The 22,968-nt window shown below is 30.9% G+C and overlaps 1 protein-coding gene and 1 long non-coding RNA gene across 5 annotated transcripts; both read left to right on the forward strand.

Moving 5' to 3' along the window:
• Positions 2,951–5,046, forward strand: LOC104741677 (reticuline oxidase-like protein). Its single transcript, XM_010462576.2, has 2 exons — positions 2,951–3,760; positions 3,992–5,046. The coding sequence occupies exons 1-2, from the start codon at positions 3,085–3,087 to the stop codon at positions 4,990–4,992; spliced, it is 1,677 nt and encodes a 558-aa protein (XP_010460878.1). The 5' UTR covers positions 2,951–3,084; the 3' UTR covers positions 4,993–5,046.
• LOC104741678 lies at positions 5,814–21,061 on the forward strand. 4 transcript variants are annotated; one of them, XR_760357.1, is made up of 5 exons: positions 5,814–5,887; positions 6,034–6,129; positions 6,265–6,304; positions 6,605–6,690; positions 20,622–21,061. It is a non-coding gene; the product is annotated as an uncharacterized LOC104741678 (long non-coding RNA). The 4 variants fall into 4 exon arrangements; XR_760355.1 differs by lacking the exon at positions 5,814–5,887 and having other exon boundaries at positions 5,956–6,129; XR_760356.1 differs by lacking the exons at positions 5,814–5,887; positions 20,622–21,061 and adding an exon at positions 14,589–14,737 and having other exon boundaries at positions 5,956–6,129.

Genomic DNA, 22,968 nt, shown 5'->3' on the forward strand with positions numbered 1-22,968 from the left:
TCTCACATGACTATTCCTACCGATGAAACTACTGAGCCAAGATCTAAGAGAAAAGAGAAAAGATCTACAATCTAAAGCATATGTTTTGTCATTTATCAAATTATTTGATTAAATTTTTAGTGAAAAGCCAAATGCATAAAGGAATAAGTATTTCAATATGAAATTTATTTGTTTTTTGAATAATTATTTTAGTACCTTTTTAATAAATTTTAATTATAAATCAAGTTTAATAAAAAAATAGGTGTTTTTAAAATTTATATATTATATATCACATGTATTATGTTTCAACCGCTATTGCACCCGCTGATCCACCAGTCGTAAACCTCCCGCAAACGCACCAATTTTAAACCGCTAAACCAGTCGTTTAAAACGCTTAATAACACTTGAAACCGCAATCGCCCGCTTCCGCAATCTCCCGCAACCGCAACTGCAACCGCAGCGTTTGAACCAGTCAGGCCCTAAATGGACAAAGCAAATTCCTGACACGTTTTGTCAATTTGCTTCACAGTCACAACCGGAAACTCTTTATTTCCAGTCTTCCACTGGTGTCCCATTCAATTCCATAGCCTAAATTAAAATATTTGGGACAACTTTGCATAATCTTCTCGTCAAATATTTTGGCATAATGCATAATCTTCGATATCAGTTTAAACCGTGTTTAAAAAAGCGATCTAGATGGTAACTAAAAACGATCATTTTAACCGTCTAAAATTACGTAAATATATATTTTCCCAATTTTCTAACTATATAGATTTAATTTACAGTATAAGTTGTATCGTCACATACATGTTATTATATAAAGTTGAGTTTTGAAAGTTAGTCATTAACAAGATTTTGACATGTGTCAAGTTATCAATCTCAGAAAATTTGACAAGTGTAAAAGTTAATATTTAAAAAGAGAAATTTGATTACAACAAAAATAAAATATTTTGTTTAAAAAAATATTAATAATGTAAAAAGATAATTATCAAAAATTACATAATTTATTAAAAAAATACAAAGTTTTTTAAAATAATTATTATGAGATTATATATATATATATATCATAAAATTCGAAACTAAAATATTATTTACTTATTTTTAATTTTAAGTTATTAATTCTACAAAAAAGGGATTAAGGAAAATATACAGTTAATTATTAATTTTAAATTTTGTAAATACTCACTTATATATAAACATAGATCGTCTTATATTTAAATAATTTCTTCAAAAACACTGCTTTTAATTTTTTTTAATTGGAAAATTTATTTTAATGGGAAGGTAAATTTTTCTTATTTTTTAAATCAAAATTTTCTCCTACTTTTTACTTTTTTTCAGTTGGGAATAGGTAATATTAATATGTTGACCCAAAAAAAAATTAATATATGCATTTTCTTTTCCTAATACTATATTTTATAATTTATTGTAGTATTTTTAGATTTTTTATTTAATTTATATTTCTATTTTTGAATTATTTGGGATTCATATATTATTGTGCTTATAATTTTCTATTGTTTATTTAATTATGTCAAATTAATTTTCTTCTAATTTTTCAACGGTTGGTCATAAACCCTTCTTTTTTTTGCAAACATAATTGTTACCAATTATTCATTCAATCCCAAAGGGAGATAACGAGTAGAAGCTCATCAACCTAATGGATAGACAAAATAGGCTAATCAAACACAAGCTTACAACAAACATAGATAGATAAATTAAAAAAAAAAAATCGTTGTTGATAGATCAATATGAGCTCAAAGACTGTGACACCTTGGTTTGCGGAAAAGTTTAAAAGAATTGATTTGGCCACATATGTCACCAAAATGCACTTATTTTTCCGGTCAAAGTTCCTGAGAGAACTTCATTGTGGGTGACCATTGTGGATGACCTTCTTGGAAGTGATTGTCGAAATTGTGCGAGCGAGGACAAAACACATGAACATATCATTTGTTGATTTGTAGAGTCGGTAAACAAGTTTTTAAAGCCTCCTAGACGAATACATTGGGAAATTTAACATTAGTTACTATCAAAAGATTTTGTGACGATAGAAAAAGTTTATATTTTCATTGGTTGTTAGAGCAAGCCAATTTGAGATAGCAAAAAAACGTGAACATGTTCTCTCTATAGTGGAGAAAGTTGGATGCAAGATTATCTCTCCAAGGGAGGAAGGTGGAGGAGGTTGGATGCAAAGTTATCTCCCTATGGGAGGAAGGCGGAGCCAAGGTTCTCTCCATCGTAAAGGAGGTTGGACACAAGGTTCTCTCCATAAGGGATGAGGGCGGAGTCGAGGTTTTTTCTGTGGTGGTCATACATTATTGTGTTGATACATCATTGATTAGTATATTATATAATATATTTTTTATTCAAAATGTTAGTAATTAAAAAAACTATGCAGAAATGAAAGTAAAATAGTTGGCTTAATGTGTTCATATAAACATTTTCTAGGTGGTGATAAAGAATATATTTGTAACATAAACAAAAATTTAGGTGTAAAAAAATACATAAAAAATGAGTAACACACATAAAAGATTTGTATATGGATATAAATCAGTGTATTATAACAAAAATAAAATTTATAAATAATGTACAACAAATTTTAATATATTTTTATTAAATTTAATCTAATTTATAAAACTTTAAACCCGCACATCAGGTGGGTTCTCATCTAGTGGTTATATAAATTCATGTATTTAAAAATATCTATTAAGTAGTTGTTTTCTAATTTTTGTTTAGAGTATTGTATTTTTTNTTTTTTTTTTTTTTTTTTTTTGTCAACCATAAGGCCAATACTAACCGACCCATTAGCCAAATTCCTACATTCGTAGAAAGCAGGACTCGGTCATTGGTGTGATGGTGTCTTCTACAAATGGGCTTACCTCCTACCACACTGCACTAAATTCACTTTACATTGTATTTTTCTTTTTATGATTGGTATTTTTGTATAAGAATAATTTCTAATTTTTTTATGTTGTAGACGTTTAAATGGCTGGTCACCGTTCGTTTTACACCGTGAGCATCGGTTATATTATCCCAAAATCATCGACTGACATTCATAAATCTAGTCATTTAATTTTTTTCTTTACCTAGCTCAAGGTGCAATCTCTAAAAATGAAAGATCCAAGTATTACATTGGTTCAATCTCTAAAAATGAGATATCCAAGTATTATGTTGGTTCTGTTTCCATTCTTCTTCGTCTTCATATGGGAATCAAACTCACCATTAGTATCATCCGAGACTTTCACACAATGCCTAACCTTAAACTCCGACCACAAACATCCCATCTCCCCCGCCTTGTTTTTCGCCGGAAACGGCTCATACTCCTCCATACTAGAAGCCAACATACGTAACCTCCGGTTCAACACGTCGAACACTCCAAAACCCTTCCTTATCATCGCCGCAACACACGAATCCCACGTCCAAGCCGCGGTGACTTGCGGCAAACACCACAATCTTCAGATGAAAATAAGAAGCGGTGGCCACGACTACGATGGCTTGTCATATGTTACACACTCTGGCAAACCATTTTTCGTCCTCGACATGTTTAATCTTCGGTCGGTTGAAGTCGACGTGGCGAGTAAGACCGCGTGGGTCCAAACCGGTGCCACCCTCGGAGAAGTTTATTACCACATATGGGAGAAGAGCAAAACTCTCGCTTATCCCGCCGGAGTTTGTCCGACAGTTGGTGTCGGTGGCCATATTAGCGGCGGAGGTTATGGTAACATGATGAGAAAATACGGTCTCACCATAGATAATACACTCGATGCAAGAATGGTCGACGTCAATGGTATAAACAATATCTCTAGCTTCATTATTTTATATGCTAATGAAATTTTATAGTATCAGTCGAATTCATTAGGATAGTGATTTTGGCCAAATAGGTAAAAAAGAAAAAACTTTGACAAAAAATCGTATTAAAATAATTATATATATATTTTTTTCTGTTACACTTTCATTACCCTGAATACTTATATATTTTTGAAAATATTTTCTTTCTGTATTTTTAAAAAATTTGTAGGAAACATTTTAGATAGAAAACTAATGGGAGAAGATCTCTTCTGGGCAATAAACGGAGGAGGAAGTAGCTACGGCGTCGTTTTAGCTTACAAATTAAACCTCGTCGAAGTCCCTCAAACCGTTAACGTTTTCAATATCTCCCGGACACAAGAGCAAGATGCGACGGAGATTGTTTACCGGTGGCAACAAGTCGCACCGGAGCTACCTGACGAACTCTTCATAAGATTATTCATCGACGTAGTAAACGGCACCGTTTCATCTCAAAAGACCGTTAGGGCAACATTCATAGGTATGTTTCTTGGTGACACAACAACTCTTCTGTCGATATTAAACCGGAGATTCCCTGAACTGGGTCTGGTCCGGCCTGATTGTATCGAAACGAGCTGGGTCCAATCTGTGTTTTTCTGGACAAATATCCAAGTTGGTTCATCGGAGAAAGTTCTACTCGATAGGAATCAAACCACAAACTATCTCAAGAGAAAATCAGATTACGTACGTGAACGGATTTCAAAAACCGGTTTAGAATCAATCTTGAAGAAAATGATCGAGCTTGAAATCCCTACAATGGCTTTCAATCCATACGGCGGTGCAATGGCGAGGATTTCGTCAACGGCGACTCCATTCCCATACAGAGCCGGGAATCTCTGGAAGATTCAGTATGCTGCGAATTGGAAAGAAAATAGGTTAACCGACCAGTATATTGAACTGACGAGGGAGTTGTACCAATTCATGACACCTTTTGTTTCCAAGAATCCGAGACAGTCGTTTTATAATTATCGTGATGTTGATTTGGGGACTAACGTACACAATGGGAAAACACGTAGCTATGTTGAAGGTAACCGTTACGGTAAAAAGTATTTCGCAGGTAATTTCGAGAGGTTGGTGAAGATTAAAACTAGAGTTGATAGTGCTAATTTCTTTAGGAATGAACAGAGTATTCCTGTGTTACCATTATACGCATACTTATCCGATTATTGGGTAGATAAATTTGTTGATGTATAATATGTTGCAAGTCTATTTGTTTTTAGTAAATAAAGATTTGATATTATTAGATGATATTCGTGTTTCATCACGGGAATATTCTTTCTTTTTTCTTTTTCTCTTTGTATTTCTTGTTTTGTAGTATATAAGATATATATATACAAATGTTTTTTAGTAATGATATTTGAATTATATATGTCACTATTGTTTTATTATTATAATTTTGCTAATATTTGGTTATTATTAACAATGGCACGTTTTGGTTGTTGTTGTCCAATTTCAAACAAAAAATCTACACCCACTGCACACACCACCGCTCGTTCATTGACACCATACACGTATCTGCTCTCTCAATCTCATGAGAACTACTTATCAATATATGGGACCAAACCACCTAACTCCTTTGTACCTTCCCTCAATTATTGTGTACGTTTGGTTTAAAAGAGAATAATTAAAAATGTATTTCCCTCTAACTGATAGGCAATCCTGAATTCTAGATTTGTGAAATCTAGAAGGGCCCGTTAGTGTCTCTTTTATGATTATAAGATCATCTGCATAGTAATAGAAACGCTCATTGATGTATTTTAATTATTTTTTTAATATCTATATATACATTTTCAGAAACATTTATGAAAAAATTCCTTAAGTTCATACCTATTTACAAGGAATGTCATTGGCATTTATTATCCAAAAATCAAAAATCAAAAAAATTAAATACTAACAATAATTAGTATATATCAAAAATAAATATTCACAATAGATAAGGAAATATTTTGATGGTTCAGTCATTAATTGAGAAACAAATTAAATGGTATATTCTCCATATATTTCGCGACATATTCGAGAAAGTAACATTGCCTAAATCATCATCAAAATTAGAAAAATCTTACCTATCTCACGCAGAGCTTTAATTTTGGTACAATATATATTTTATCTTTCTCCCCGCTATATCCTTTTTCTAATAATCTATATTCATCATTATCATCTACAATGGAGATAATAAAACATAAATGGCTTCATCACAATTCCAAAGGCTTAATGCAGTGTTTTTTATGGGTTAAGCAGGAAAACACGACAACTTACCAGAGAACTCGAGGGCTTCAAGATGATTAACCGATAAGATATGTATGTGCTTCACATTGACAAGAATGGCATCAGGTTAATAAAATTTTCAATTTTTATCCCATTTCTATTTATTTTTGATATGTTAAGATTTTTCAAGTAACGTTCAATTTATTTTTACGTGCATACGTACAACCTAAAGGTGTTTTCCTTTCTTTCTTTTTTTCGCAGGATTGTTGATGGAATCAAGTGCAAAGACGCGATTGTAATGGTTTGATTCTTCCTCTTTGCTACTTTTGATTTTTTTAATCATACTTTGTGAATGATAGATCATGCAACACCCTTTTAAAAGATACCTAGACTATGGAAAATAGGTGCAAGAAGAGAGAATTTATGATCTGATGAGATTGGAAAATACAGAATCGAAAAAATACGCTAGCTTTCATAGTAAAGCTTGACTATATCCTGAGCTCCTGAGCTTTTTGAGTGGAACATGTTTCTGCCTGTACGTTTGCTCTGTTGTTGAGGCTTTACTAATTTGGATACTATGCAAATGTTTCTGTTTTGGCAGGTATCTTTCGGAGTTACTTGCGGAGCGTCATAATCTTATTCCATTCTTGCATGTGCTTCCACACGCATATCGGTTACTAAACCAAGGTGAGCGTTGTTGTTTGTGTTGTTTATAATTTATATTCATTCCTTGCTTCAGAACTATGAAGCTCTCATATAGTTGATGAACACTTAAATTGCTGTTAAGAGATACATATATAATAAGTAATAGCTAGCAGTTAGAGGTAATATAAAAAGTGGGTTATTATTGTCTAATCTTACAACCCACATAGAGACTAACTAGGGAGTTTCCCGCACACTTGTGCGGGGCAAAACTTTTTTAAAACAATTATTGTCTAAACTTTTTTATGATCAAATATAATACTAAGGGAGAGGTATTGGTTTAGGATTTAGAAAGAATTTTAATGACTTTAAAAGTTAGGTAAAATATGTTGTTATTCAATCAAGACTTTTAAAAACTCTTTAAAAATTTGGTGTTATTGGTTGTGGATTTGTAAAAAGTTATCTAAAATCTTGATAAATCTAGTGTTATTGGATTAAGAGTTTTATAAAGTCATTAAAAGTTTTATGTTATTCAAGTAAAACAAAAGAATCTTGGATTGTTAATGAATTCAAATTTTATGTTATTGGTTTAGGATTTTATATCATTTCCTTCATAACAAAAGTCATGAAAACTCTTTCATCAAATAGAAAGATTTTACAAGATTAGAAAAAACAAATCATCAAGATTTTAAAAAACTTCCTAAACAATCTCTTAGAATCTTTCATTTTTAACTTTCAATTTTCTATGATTCTAATACAATCAACAAGAACATAAAGTCATTAAAATTCTTTCTAAATCCTAAACCAATACCTCCCCCTAATTCAATTCTTTTATACGCATGTATAGACAGATATATTTTTAAATAATAGTTCAACTAATTTAACAAACCAAAAAGTAAATTAATTATAAGACTAAAAAGAATTCCAACAAAAATGTAAATAGAAAGGAATTAACCAAAAGAGCAGCTATAATTTAATCTTCAATAATAAGGAACGAAAATAATTTTTCTAATATAAACATAAAGTAATATAGTTAGGGGAGTTACCCGCGAGCATTCGTGACCAAATGTAATTAACAAAACTAATTTAAAATATTTGTAGGTTAGCATCGGATAACTTACCATTCATGGACATTATATTGGCGTATGATTTCAATAAAAATAGGTTAAAATTCATACAAAAATCAGTTAAAAAATATTAATATTTTAAAATTATAACTACAATTAGAAATTCAATTCATGAAAACAGTAAAACATAGCATCTCACCATAGATAAACAATCAAAATCACATAATAATAAATCCGATTCATTAGAATCGAATGTTGTGACTGAGCGCCTCTATATTGATAACAATTTTATAAATAGAAATTTTCTCGAAACAAATATTTATAATAGATTATAGTATTTATTTTTCATTTTTCTAAAATGGTAAATGGGATATGAATATTTGATTTCTAATTTTTTTTCTAATTTTTGTTTTTAAAAAAAATATTTTGTGTTTATTTTCAATAGTTTTTTTCTAATTTGTTTTCTTTGATCCTCTTTCTAATTATAATCGTCAGGATCTTCTATCTTATTTAGAGTTTTTGCTCATCTTTTTAGTGATGGAGTATCTAGCCGAAAAACATAGTTTTTTACAGGAGATTTGTAGCAACCTTATGAGATTTTTTTGGGATTATAGAAGATTGTGCCATATCTTCAACTTAAATAGATATTTGTAGTATATCCTTTTTAGTTTTTTAGTTCCTTTTATTGAAGTCAAACTTTCATAATTATCTATAGAAACTTAATATTTTCAAAAATAGAAATTTTTCTCGAAACAAATATTTACAATATATTGTAATATTTATTTTCTATTTTTTAAAAAATTAAAATGGGATATGAATATTTCGGTTTCTTGAGTTAATATGAAATTTGGCAACCAAAGGCATCGATCGTTCTACTATTTTCTGATCTGCTTTCTTCCCAATTGGAAATGTAGATTGTATACATTCGATAAGCCTCCACACATTTGTTAATAGAGACATTTGAAAATTCTCTTGGGATGTAATCATCACTTTCCACTTTGGAAATGTAGAAAAGTATATAAAGCTTGATCGGCTGATAGTTCCATATTTTAGTTTGGTTACGTATTTTAATTATTACTGATTTATTTGAAATATTTTCAAAACATGGGTATGAAGATGATATGCTATACGCTCAACTTAATTATAAGTCAACCGAGTAAATTATTTATGATCGGAAAAGAAAAACGTCAAGTCTAGTTTAGTGGGTAACTATATTTCCAGAGTTTAGCGAGTGTATTTGGTAAAAAGGTAGCTTCGATTGTGTTATCATTCACAGTTTAATAACAATTGTGTACGAAGTTGTATATATAAGAACTGTTAAAAATTGAAATTTAAGTAAGAATGATGTTCAATTAACGACGCTAACCTCTACGTCCACAAGAAGCAGTACTTTTTTTGTGAAGAACTCGCAGATACTCCAAAAATGTAAAACCTTGGCGTGTATACGCCAATTAGTTATTCTGGAAAGAAGATCAGCAATTTTACCGAATCTCATGATTTTCTAAAATTAGGGTTTTTTCTGTTTCTTCTTTGTTATCGAAAACGAAAAGGGGATTCCAGATTAGTAAGAATACAAATAGTCACGATTAAACGTTGCGTCTTAATCGTTTTAGTGTCTCAACTTTTGTATGACTATTAAATATTTTTAATATTTTATTATTATATTTATAACTACAGATTAAAGGTAAAGTTTGTAGTTAATAGATATGATGTAAAATTATATATACACTTTATGATACAGCTAACAATTATATGTTTTCAAACAACATTGTTGAAACCAAATAAAATATAATCATGTGTAAATATTAAATAATATTTTAGACCATCTACAATGTATTTATCTATTATTTTATAATATAGAATAAGTCTAAATTAGAAACTGGTATTCTCTAATGTGAAAGTCTATATATGACTATAAAATAGAGGTAGTGTTAAAGATATTGAAAATCACTTTATTTAAGAGAAGAAATATAATTCAAGTCTAAATATCCAAAACAATTATCCAACTATAAACCATAATTATACAGTCTCAAATACCTCTTTGAAAACAACTTCTGGTATTTCCCATCTCTATCTGTAAATAACACCTTTAAGTCTTTTCTGGTTGTGACTCGAGAGAAGGCAACATAAAGCTGTCCATGTGTGAAAACCGATTTCGGTAGAAACAATCCAACATGTTCTAGCGTCTGACCTTGACTTTTGTTTATAATAATTGCAAACGCCACAGTAATAGGAAACTGTTGTCGCCTCATACAAAAGGGAAACTTTGCATCAGGTAGACTAACATACATCCTAGGGATAAATACTCTATCACCAACCTTTTTTCCTATCACGATTCTTGCTTCGATTACATGATTGGCCATCTGAGTAATACTTAACCTCGTATCGTTACACAAACCTCCCTTAGGATCTATATTCCTTAGCAACATGATAGGTGCTCCTATTTTCAACGTTAAAACATGGCTTGCCAATCTAGAAACTTGTATATTGTTTAGGAATTCATGAGTGTAGATCATATTATCATGAGCACTTGTATCTGACGTTTCAATACCATCAGAGCTAAGATATCGTCTCTCTTCACCTGTAAATCATATACATAAAAGTAAGGTTTTAGTCTCTCCCTATTAGTTGATTTTCATATAATGCTTTCTAATTTTTTTTTTATTTTTTTATTTGCTTTCTAATTGTATAATTGCTTTAAACAATATTTAATACCCAATTAATACAATACATTTAACTCACACATTAAAATAAAATTATAACTGAAAATAAAATAAATTATGCATTAATCATATTCCACCACTCAATTTTATACAAACAATAAATTATTATTGTAACTCCATAATTCTAAATGTAACTTCCATCAATTCTTATCATATAAATAATCATTCTCTCATTCTCTCATATTGGCATTCTTTTAGTTTCTCATTTTCACATTCTCTCATTCTCTTCCACTTCTCTCATTCTCTTCCACAATACCTCAAATCATTTTTCATTTTTTTGTTTTTGATTTAATTTCATATTTTTGTTTTATGGGTTACAAAAAACAAATGAAATATCATTGTAAATTTTTAATGATAATTTTTTATTTTAGAGACTACATGATATATATTTTACATTTTCTTATTTTTAAAGATTCATCTCTATTATCTAATTTGGGTTATCATCTTATAAGTAATCATTCTCTCCTCCTCTCCCACCAATATCAAATGTTATATCTCATATGTGTTGTAAGAGTTTCATTCTATATTTTAATTTAGAAAGTGTTATATGTATTTAATATTGTTTTCAATTGTAATTTTATTTATATAAAAATAAAATATTTCTTTTATATTTCTTACCTTTCTAATCTATTCCTAATTGTTGAATTTCTTTAAACAATATTTAAGACCCAATTAATACAATACATTTAACTCACACATTAAAATAAAATTATAACTGAAAGTAAAATAAATTATGCATTAAACATATTCCACCACTCAATTTTATTCAAACACAATAAATTATTATTGTAACTCCATAATTCTTAGTGTAATTTCCATCAATTCTTATCGTATAAATAAGCATTCTCTCATTCTCTCATATTGGTATTCTTTTAGTTTCTCATTTTCACATTCTCTCATTCTATTCCACTTCTCTCATTCTCTTCCACAATACCTCATATTATTTTTTTGTTTTTTTGTTTGTTTTTGATTTCTTATTTTTGTTGTATGGGTTACAAAAAAACAATTGAAATATCATTGTAAATTTTTAATGCTAAAGTTTAATTTTAGAGACGACATGATATATATTTTACATTTTTCTTATTTTTAAAGATTCATCTCCATGATCTAATTTGGATTATCATCTTATAAGTAATCATTCTCTCCTCCTCTCCCACCAATATCAAATGTTGTTATATCTCACATGTGTTGTAAGAGTTTCATTCTATATTGTAATTTAGAAAGTATTATATATATTTAACATTGTTTTCAATTTTTATTTTATTTATATAAAAATAAAATATTTCTTTATATTTCTTGTCTTTCTAATCTATTCATATTTATTTCTTAAATTTCCATAGTTAAATTTAAATTCACATATGTTTGTTTTAACAGAAAAATCAGGTTTATTTGAGAATTAGATGTTCCTATTTCTTTTAAACGATCAATGTATAATATTTTATACTTTTGAATCAAATTATGGATCCACCAACACTCACTTTTAAATTAAATGGGTTTTAATTTTAGAACCTGGAAAAGTATAAAAGTTTGTTTGTAACTCCCATAATAATATCATACTATCATAGTAGTGTTCTCAATGAATTTAATTTAATATAATAAAACATGTTAAAAATGTATTAGTATGCATTTAATTGCACTTTTGTAACTCTCAAATAGTTATTTTTGATACATCGATTTCTGTATTATCTATTATAAGAAAGAAATATATCTCACTATAACCCTCATAGCCTCATATTTCAAATCTCACATAATTTTATAAATTATACAATATCATTATTTTCCCTTGATTTAACCAATGATATCTTAACTTAATAAAAGTTTCAATTTATTTGAATAGGATATACATGTAATATATGATATATACTTTAATTATCTTTTTCTATATGAAACATTATCATTTCATATAAATCAAAGTCGAGACACAATTAAAGACTTTAAGATAATAACCTAATAAAGTAGTTGCTGTTTTTTTTTTGTTTTTTATGGAAAATGTATTAGTCTAATAATCTATGGTTAGACTCACTTAGTTATATATGTATGAGACATTGCAAACTTACTATTTATTATTTTGATTTTTTCTTAATTGAAACATTTTAAATCTATTTAAACTATCACCATAAATAAATAAAAAATATGCATAATTTACACCACAAAATAAATTTTATGAAAATATATATCACAATGATTTTGAAATATGACTACAACTACAAAAATATATGGCATATAAGATACAATATGACTTAATTGCACTAAATATATTATCATCAAAAAAAAATTTGATTTCTTTGTTTTATTTAATTTCATATTACGTAGTCTTTAAATTTTGATGTACACCAAAAAAAAAAAATATTAATAATATATTAATTTATATTATTTTTTCAAAATAGAATAGCGATTACGTAAGAACTCACGCGTAGAGTGAGCTAATACCTAGTAAAAAAATAAACATGGAATTTTAGATATATATTTAATATTAGTATTCTTTTAATTATTACTTCAATATTCATATTCTATATCCTATTTAATTTGCATATCTGGTAGCTTACTAAGCATAAATTGATTTATCTTATCATCATCATCATTTCTTGGACTTAGAATAGCTCTTTCCCTAAAGAACGTTGGATCAGTTCTGCTTGCAAAATTTTCAGCGTAGATTTCTTTAATTATTGCTTGAATAGGATTTCCACTTGTATTAATTAATAAATCATCCGGAATTTCTATCTCCATATCTCCACTATTTATTTCATTGATTTTGCCATCCCCGATATCAAGAAGCCACTTTGTAAAAGTGGCGAGAGCACCCGCATCCATACTATTACGTGCCTTGCGAAGTCTCAAATTTTCGGTAAGTTTAAGAACCTTACAACTATTCCAAAGAACAAATGAGTTGATAGATGCTAAAACTGTCGCTACTTTTCCTCCTTCTGTAATAAAATGTAGAATCTGTCTAAAATCACCTCCTAACACAACAACTTTACCTCCAAAAATCTGGTCACACCTCATGATATCTTGCAAACTCCTATCCAAAGTTTCGTAACAAAACTTGTTCATCACTGGAGCCTCGTCCCATATTATGAGCTTTGCTTCTCTAATTAAGTCAGCAAGATCAGATTCGACATCGATCTTACACACATAATATTCATTAAAATTGATTGAAATACCAAATCTTGGATGAGTTGTTCTACTACCTTCCAAAAGCAAAGCATTTATACCACTTGAAGCAACATTCAGAATAATATTACCTTTAGACCTTAAATCAGCACCAAGAATAATCCACAAGAAAGTTTTCCCAGTACCACCAAATCCATGAACAGTAAACATACCACCTTTGTCGTGATTCACAGAGTGATTGATTTCTTCATAAACACGTCTTTGCTCCTCAGTTAGCACATGTAACAACTCATTGTACAATTCCTGTTGTTTATGAGGCTTATATATTCTCTCATATGCGATAAGCGTATTTACACATGTGTTCATCATACTATTATCTGGTTTAGGCATTTTCTCAAAGACCGTAAGAGACGTTCCACTCGATCGCAACATTAGTTCTATTTCAGTTAAACATATATTTTCCATCTAAGCCCGCGTCAACATTAGACCTACAACAGTAAAGTTAAACACTTATTTATAATTTTGTTTTGCGAAAAAAATAAATTAGATTCAATTAACAAAATAACAATTTGACTTGTGTGGGCAAAAACTTTTTTAAAAACAATTATTGTCAAAACTTTTTTGTGGTCAAATATATCACTAATTCAATTCTTTTATAAATTTGTGTGGGAAAATATATTTTTAAATAATAGTTCAACTAATTTAACAAACCAAAAAGTAAATTAATTATGAGGCTAAAAGGATTCCAACAAAAATGTAAATGGAAAAGAATTAACTAAACGAGAAGCTATAATTTAATCTTCAACAATAGTATTTATTTTCCATTTTTTAATAATTTAAAATGGAATATGATTATTTTCTTTATGAGATTTTCTAATTTTCGTTTAAAAAATAATAATTTATTTTTTAAAAAAAATTATTTTTAAAAGTGAAAGAAAAATAATTTGTTAAAATTACTCGTTTATATTTTCAATATATATACATTTTAATTGTCAGGACCTTTTGTCTTATTTAGAATCTTTGTTCCTCCTTTTGGTGATAGAGTATCCAGCCGGAATAACATGGTGTTTCCGGAGATTTACAGCAACCTTATGAGATTTTGTCGAGATCACAAAAGATTGTGTCATATCTTCAAATTAAATGGATATTTGTAATATATCCTCTCGAGATTTTCAGTTCCTTCTATCCAAATCAAACCGTCATAATTATCTATAGAAATTTACAAAAGATTTTAGTATTTATTTTCCATTTAAAAAAAATAAATGGGATATGAATATTTGATTTCCGTTTTTTTTCTAATTTTCGTTTTTAAAATAAAAATAATTTTAAAAGTGAAACAAAAGGTCTGTAGAAATTTAGTAATTTTAAAAACAAATATATTATCAAAGAAATATTTGCAATATATTCTAGTATTTATTTTCTATTACTTTTAAATTTTAAATGAGATATAAAATTTAGATTTCTGATTTTTTTACTAAACAAAATGAGAAATTTACAATTTATTATATATTATTTATCCATCTAAAGCAATTTAAAATAAACAATAATTGTAAATTGTTATAAAAAACTCTTCCTAATCTTCCTTAATCTTTTTCTTTCTTGAAAAACTTCTGAAATATAAAGTCCCAAATCCAATTAATATTCTTTCTTTATAATATTTCTTCTTATTCTTTATGTTGCTTTCCTTTATAATCGACTTATGCCTCTGATTAGTATTGTGTCTAATTTGTATTAATTTGTCGTTCATGTTTATTTTGTGAATCGGTTATACATTAGATAATATGCTACTGCAACTGTGAATAAGACATAATATATACATCAATTAATGATTAATTTATCCTCGTATGGATAGTTCTTCATTATATAAGCACTGAAGTGTTGTAAACTAGAGAATCAAAAGTTGTAATTCTCTTATTATTCTTGATAGAGTAACCTCGAGGTTACATATATATAGTAAATACAAAGCCCAAAAACTAAGCCGACTAAGCACTAAGGAGATGGCCAATGGGCCTTATTGCCTTGGACGTACATGGGCCCTGTACGGGCCGGTTATAGAAGATCCACTCCAAGTGTTTTAAAACACTTCCCCTTGGATGATATAACCGTACCGATGCTAAGGGATCGATGCAATACGCTTGGGGATGCTGCCTCATTAAAACCTTACCAGGAAAACCCAATGGGACAAAACCACGGGGAAGGAAAAAGAGTACAGCACGCATTGCTCCCCCTATTCTAAGCATCCCTAAAGTCCTTAAGCCTCCACATTCCAATCTGGTGCATGAGCTTCTTGAATGTAGTAGTCGACAATGCTTTGGTGAAGAGATCGGCTGAGTTGTCGCATGATTGCACTTGTACCACTTGAACTTCTCCGGTCTTTTGTAGTTTATGTGTGAAGAAGAACTTGGGTAGGATGTGCTTCGTCCGATCTCCCTTGATGTATCCTTCCTTGAGCTGTGCGATGCAGGCCGTATTGTCCTCATGGATTACGGTTGGCTCTTTGTCTTTGACCATACCGCAATTCGCTCTAATATGTTGTGTCATTGACCTCAACCATACACACCCTCGTCCGGCTTCATGAATTGCTAGGATTTCCGCATGGTTAGACGAAGTGGCCACAATACTTTGCTTCATAGATCGCCACGAGATCGCCGTACCATCGTATGTAAATACATAGCCGGTTTGAGACCTAGAGTTGTGTGGATCCGATAAGTAACCTGCATCAGCAAAACCAACTAAACCTTCTTTGTTATAGTTAGTATAAAATAAACCAAAGTCTGTCGTTCCTTGTAGGTAACGCAGAACATGTTTAACACTGTTCCAATGCCTTTTAGTCGGACAAGAACTAAATCTTGCTAGGAAGTTCACGGCAAAACATATGTCCGATCTAGTGTGGCTAGCCAAGAACATTAACGCTCCTATAGCACTGAGGTATGGCACTTAAGGACCGAGAACATCTTCATCGGCCTTCTTTGGACCAAATGGATCTTTATCCGAATCAAGACTCCTTACAACCATTGGGCTGGTCAATGGGTGAGCTTGGTCCATATTAAACCTCTTGAGTACCTTTTCTGTATATGTCATTTGATGCAAAAGGATTCCATTATCAATGTACTCAAGCTGTAATCCCAAACAGAACTTAGTCTTACCTAGGTCTTTCATTTCAAATTCTTCCTTGAGATATTATAATGTTTGGGTTATTTCACCAGAGGTCCCAAGGATGTTTAAATCATCCACATACACTGCTATTATTACAAACCCTTTGTTTGCAAACTTCTTTATAAATATACATGGACTGATTGGGTCATTCCTACAGCCTTCTTTAGCTAAGTACCCACTTAATCGATTATACCACACTCGACCACTTTGTTTCAGTCCATAAAGGGATTTGTTCAGCCTTATGCAGTAATGTTCTAGAGAACCACTCTTATCTTTGAGCTCAAAACCCTCTGGTAATCTCATATAAATTTCATTATCCAGTGGACATATAAGTATGCGGTTACAACATCCATTAACCGCAAATCCAGTTTTTCTCTTATAGCCAGACTTATTAAGTACCTAAATGTTGTTGCATCCATCACAGGGGAGTATGTCTCCTCATAGTCTATTCCTGGTCTTTGAGAGAATCCTTGTGCTACAAGTCGTGCCTTATATCTCACGATTTCATTTTTCTCATTTCTCTTCCTTACAAAGACCCACTTATGTCCAACTGGTTTTATTGTAGGTGTTGTCCTTAANATTACAAACCCTTTGTTTGCAAACTTCTTTATAAATATACATGGACTGATTGGGTCATTCCTACAGCCTTCTTTAGCTAAGTACCCACTTAATCGATTATACCACACTCGACCACTTTGTTTCAGTCCATAAAGGGATTTGTTCAGCCTTATGCAGTAATGTTCTAGAGAACCACTCTTATCTTTGAGCTCAAAACCCTCTGGTAATCTCATATAAATTTCATTATCCAGTGGACATATAAGTATGCGGTTACAACATCCATTAACCGCAAATCCAGTTTTTCTCTTATAGCCAGACTTATTAAGTACCTAAATGTTGTTGCATCCATCACAGGGGAGTATGTCTCCTCATAGTCTATTCCTGGTCTTTGAGAGAATCCTTGTGCTACAAGTCGTGCCTTATATCTCACGATTTCATTTTTCTCATTTCTCTTCCTTACAAAGACCCACTTATGTCCAACTGGTTTTATTGTAGGTGTTGTCCTTAAGATTGGACCAAACACACTTCTCTTCTTTAAAGAGTTTAACTCCACGTCAATGGCTTCTTTCCATTTTAGCCAATCTTTACTTTGAGTGCACTCTAATATAGACGTGGGTTCATGATCCTCATTTATCTCAAGTGCTACCTTATATGCAAATACTTCATCAATGTCGACATCCTTACGGTTCCATTGTATTCCAGACATGATATAATTGATTGAGATCTCATTATTATCAACACCTTCAGGACCTTGAGGTTCAGCGTCCCAAACCTCACTTGGTACCTTAGGATTTGCCGCGGCCATGTCTGCATTTTCCTTAACCTCGGTTTGATTTGCACCTTTCTTAGATTTCCGAGGGTTCTTATCTTTGGAACCTAATGGTCTACCTCGTTTTAAACGTGGCTTAGACTCTGTAGCAACTTGATTGTGTTCCTTCTGAACATCAATACGTACTGGTGCATTACAAGCTGGTATGTACGATTTTGTTACTCTCTTTGGGTCAGCAAAGGAATCTGGCAATTGATTAGCTAGCTTCTGTAAATGAATAATCTTTTGAACCTCTGCATCACATGCTAGAGTTCGAGGATCTTGCCAATTTAAGGATGTTTGATTCCATGTTAATTCTTTAACCAGCTTGCTTGTCTCTCCACCCAACATAGGAAATTCGGATTCTGTAAATTGACAGTCCGCGTATCTAGCCTTAAATAAATCTCCTGTAGTTGGCTCAAGATACTTAATAATGGTGGGAGACTCATATCCAACATATATTCCCATCCTCCTTTGAGGTCCCATCTTAGTTCTCTGTGGTGGAGCAATAGGTACATAAACGGCACAACCAAATGTTTTGAGATGGGATATGTCTGGCTCTTGACCCGATAATAGTTGGGATGGTGAATATTTGTGTTCACTAGATGGCCTGATGCGTATAAGTTCTGCTGCATGTAAGACTGCGTGTCCCCAAGCCGACACAGGAAGCTTCGATCTCATTAGCAATGGTCGAGCTATCAATTGTATTCGTTTAATGAAGGATTCAGCTAATCCGTTTTGTGTATGGACATGTGCCACAGGATGTTCCACACTCACCCCCATGGACATACAGTAATCATTAAACGCTTGGGATGTAAATTCACCAGCATTGTCTAGACGTATAGTCTTAAGTGGAAAATCTGGAAAATGTGCTCTTAGTCTTATAATTTGAGCTAACATCCTAGCAAATGCTAGGTTCCTTGTGGATAACAAGCAAACGTGTGACCATCTGGTTGATGCATCGATCATAACCATAAAATATCTAAACGTCCCACAAGGTGGGTGTATTGGTCCACATATATCACCTTGTATCCTTTCCAGAAAATTTAAAGTCTCTTTATTGACTTTTACTGGTGATGGTCGTATGATAAGTTTTCCTTGTGCACATGCTACACACGTGAGATTTTTAGGGATAACTTTTCTCTCTTTAAGACTGTGCCCATTCGAATTTTAATCAATTTACGCATCATGTTCGAACCCGGATGGCCAAGCCGGTCATGCCATAGAGTGAACTGTTCATTGAACATTTTATTCTTTGCCAAGTTAGCTTCTATCATGTTAATCTTAGCATGGTATAAACCAGTGGCTAGTGCAGATATAGTCTCTAGGACCTTCTTATGTCCATTCACGATTTCAGTAATGTATAGAAATTCTTTGCTTCATTCACAACTAATGATGATTCACTAGCATACGCGGACTGTCATTACTGAAATCGTCCAAGGCAATAAGGCATGTTTGCATTAGTTGTGTACTTGCATGTTTTAGGGTTCAATAGTTTTAGGATCCAAGTTCGATTATATGGTCCCATAAGTTTTCGATTTTACCTTAACACCAAAAAGGGGTCTGACCGGTTTTGATCTGGGAGTAAAGACCTCAGATATTCCTTGATCACGAACCACGAACCTCGAACAAAACTGCAAGGTGCTTTCCCACGAACAGATCTCGGACCGCTCCTTGTACCGCTCACGTCCCAGAACCGCGAACCACACACGTACCGGATCACGAACCTCGAACTGGTTTCGGATGGAACTTGAACACGAGCACAGGTTTGCTTGTGAACACTAATAGATCTTCGAAACAGGAACTGGTTTCGAACAAAGGGGAGGAATGACGACGGTTTAGGATTTTGATGGAAGAAGAAAGATGAACGGCGGCGGTAAGGGTTTAGGGTTTTTACTCAGCTGGATCTCTAGGGCAATCATACTGATAACGTGTTGTTAACTAGAGAATCGAAAGTTGTGATTCTCTTATTATTCTTGATAGAGTAAACTCGAGGTTACATATATATAATAAATACAAAACCCAAAAACTAAGCCGACTAAGCACTAAGGAAATGGCCAACGGGCCTTATTTCCTTGGACATATATAAACTCTGTACAAGCTGTGTATAGGCCGGTTATGCAAGATCCACTCTAAGTATTTTACAACATGAAACAACTAAGCCAACATATCCATGCTTCGGTTGATTTAATTCAATTTCTTTGGTCACTATTGCTTAAATATATGCTGATCTGATTTCATTATAATAAATTAATTTTTCCTAAGTACATGAACGTGTATTTCATTACATAATGTTTGATTTCTGATCGACACATGTTTATATACTGATTTATTAGTTTGCCGAGGTAAGACTCATGCTTATAGCTGGTATAATATCTCGTTGGTTTACGTATGTATACAGTTATATTATATATGAGTGTGAATTATAAGAATACATAAACGGTGATTCAAGCTGTACCACTTATTGCTTATATAGTTTATTATTCCTTTGTTATTACCGAGATAACTTATACTCGTTTATTTGACTAATTATTTGTATATATATATATGCAGTTGAGGCTGGTTTTAGTCGGTGAATCTCTTTGAATGCCGTAGCCGACCTCTTAGCTGATGAGTCGAACTAAAGTTTTGCTGTTGCAACATGAGTAGAAGGACAAAGCAATATTCATTGCCAATAATGTCTCCGTCTTGGATTTCTAATAACGTCTTCATCGAGATAAGTATTATTTTTTATATTTTATAGATTAGCATTTAAAGATCAACTCTTCCTAATCTTTCTATCAATTTAAGAGGAAAAAGAAATATTAGTCACAAATATTTATGAAGAAATATTAGTCATAAAAATATTTAATCTATTTGTAAATAGAAAGAAATAAAAGTTTTTAGAAAATTACCATAATTTTTTATGAATAGAATCCACCATAGTTTTTATGCAACTATAATCATTACAAAAAATATTAGTAACAATATTATTTTAAAAACTTAAGGATTCGGGTTAGCAAAAATTAATACCTGAATTTCATTATATTCAATTTTGTAGATCCACAATTATGATCAATGAACATCCATGTATTCTACTGAAACAAAAAAATTATGTAATATGTTACATATAATTAGAATTATAATTTAAATCTATTTGTAAACAGAAAGAAATCCAAGTTTTTAGAAAATTACCATAAATTTGTTATGAACAGAATCCACCATAATTTTTCTGCAACTATAATCATTACAAAAAGAAACATTAGCAAAAATACTATTTTAAAAAATTAAGGATTCATATCCATGAATTCAACTGAAACAAAAAAAATATGTATTAGGTTACATATAAAAGTTTATTTCAAAATACTAAACTACAAAACAAAATATAGAAAACCATAAAAATTTGAATCCGATGAATCATATAAAATTGTCAAAAGTTGTCTTTGCTCATTTTCTTGTAGAATAAAAAGTTATCGAATAAAAATATGATCATGTTTAACCAAGATAATAAAATTGAATAACAATCACCACTAAAAAAAATCAAATAAACACAATTATTAATAATACTTTACCGATTTGATTTTTTTGCTTGCTTCATCAACTTATTCGTCCAATCTTGTTTTTGATATACAAAAAAACATCCATGGTCCATGGCAGGTACACCTAAAACACAATCAAATAGTACAAAATGAGTAAAACTTTTGATTTGATTCAACAAAAAAAAAATAAAAACTATGGCAGCATAAAAATTAATCATGCAAAGCACCAAAGCATATGGATAGTACATCTACATAAAAAAAAATCAAAATCATACAATAGTAAAGTTGATTCATTAGAACCAAAATAATACAAAAAAAAAATATACTCTCAAAACTATATGTTTAGCTTAATGAATCCGACTTCTATTGTTTTGGCTGAGCCTCTATTTATATATAGGTTAGAAGGAAAATCGTCATAATTATCTTTACAATTTTAATATTTTTTAAAATAGATTTTTTCTTTAAATGAATATTCGTAATATATTCTAATATTTATCTTCCATTTTTTAAAGAGAGATATTGCGTAAATATATTAGATTTCCAATTTTGTAAAACAAATTTCGTTTTTTTTTTAATTTTTTTTTTTTAATTTTTTTTTAAAAAACTTAGAAAATGGTAAAAAGATCCAGATTTGAATCTCATTAATGGCAAATTAGTAATCTTAAGTCTGAGGATGAATGTGGTGCGTTTCATCAACCTAAATAGGTGAGAAAAGGAGGTCAATTTTTCTGAAATCGGCGGTGAGCTCTTTTAACTATTCCTTTAATATATAAAAAGTCGGTTATTATTGTCTAATCTTACAACCCACGTAGAGAGTAATGTTAGAGTACTAGAACACGAAATTACTAATTTTGTATTCTTATAGTGACTGATGTCATTCTATTTAACTATAGGGTAAGAGCAAAAAAACTTTTCTTTGCCAACTCAATTAACTATGTTGTCTCTCCATTCATTGGTATCCTGCTGATTACATTTTTTCACTAATTCTAACTTGTGCGTCTTACTCTTGGAAATTGACAGATTTGGAACAGAAATTTTGTGGTGCACCGCATTTGGAGAATGCCACAGTTTTTAGTCAGAGTGAGCTTGACCACCATAGCCCGCTGGCTTTTTGAGGGATATTTCAAAATGAAGAGCTCACCTGAACGGATGGGGCGTCACAGTTTCCGTCATAAGCTAACAATTAACATAACTCTTTTTGTCTAATACAAATATACAATACTACTGCGATACATTATTTATTTTATTTACTTTAGTTACGCTGATGTAATTATATTGGTTTCATAATTATGGTGAAAGTTTTCTTTGTCTTTCAGACTTTACTAATTATATACTAAAGTGTTAGAAATACTATTAGCTAAAAATAAAAATAAAAAACAGTG

Source organism: Camelina sativa, chromosome 14, assembly GCF_000633955.1.
Source record: "Camelina sativa cultivar DH55 chromosome 14, Cs, whole genome shotgun sequence".
Lineage (NCBI taxonomy): Eukaryota > Viridiplantae > Streptophyta > Magnoliopsida > Brassicales > Brassicaceae > Camelina > Camelina sativa.

Coding starts and splice junctions, on each gene's coding strand:
- LOC104741677 (XM_010462576.2), top strand. CDS start 3,085: ATGAAAGATCCAAGTATTACATTGGTTCAATCTCTAAAAATGAGATAT. Junction 3,761..3,991: donor AAGAATGGTCGACGTCAATG/GTATAAACAATA, acceptor AAAAATTTGTAG/GAAACATTTTAGATAGAAAA.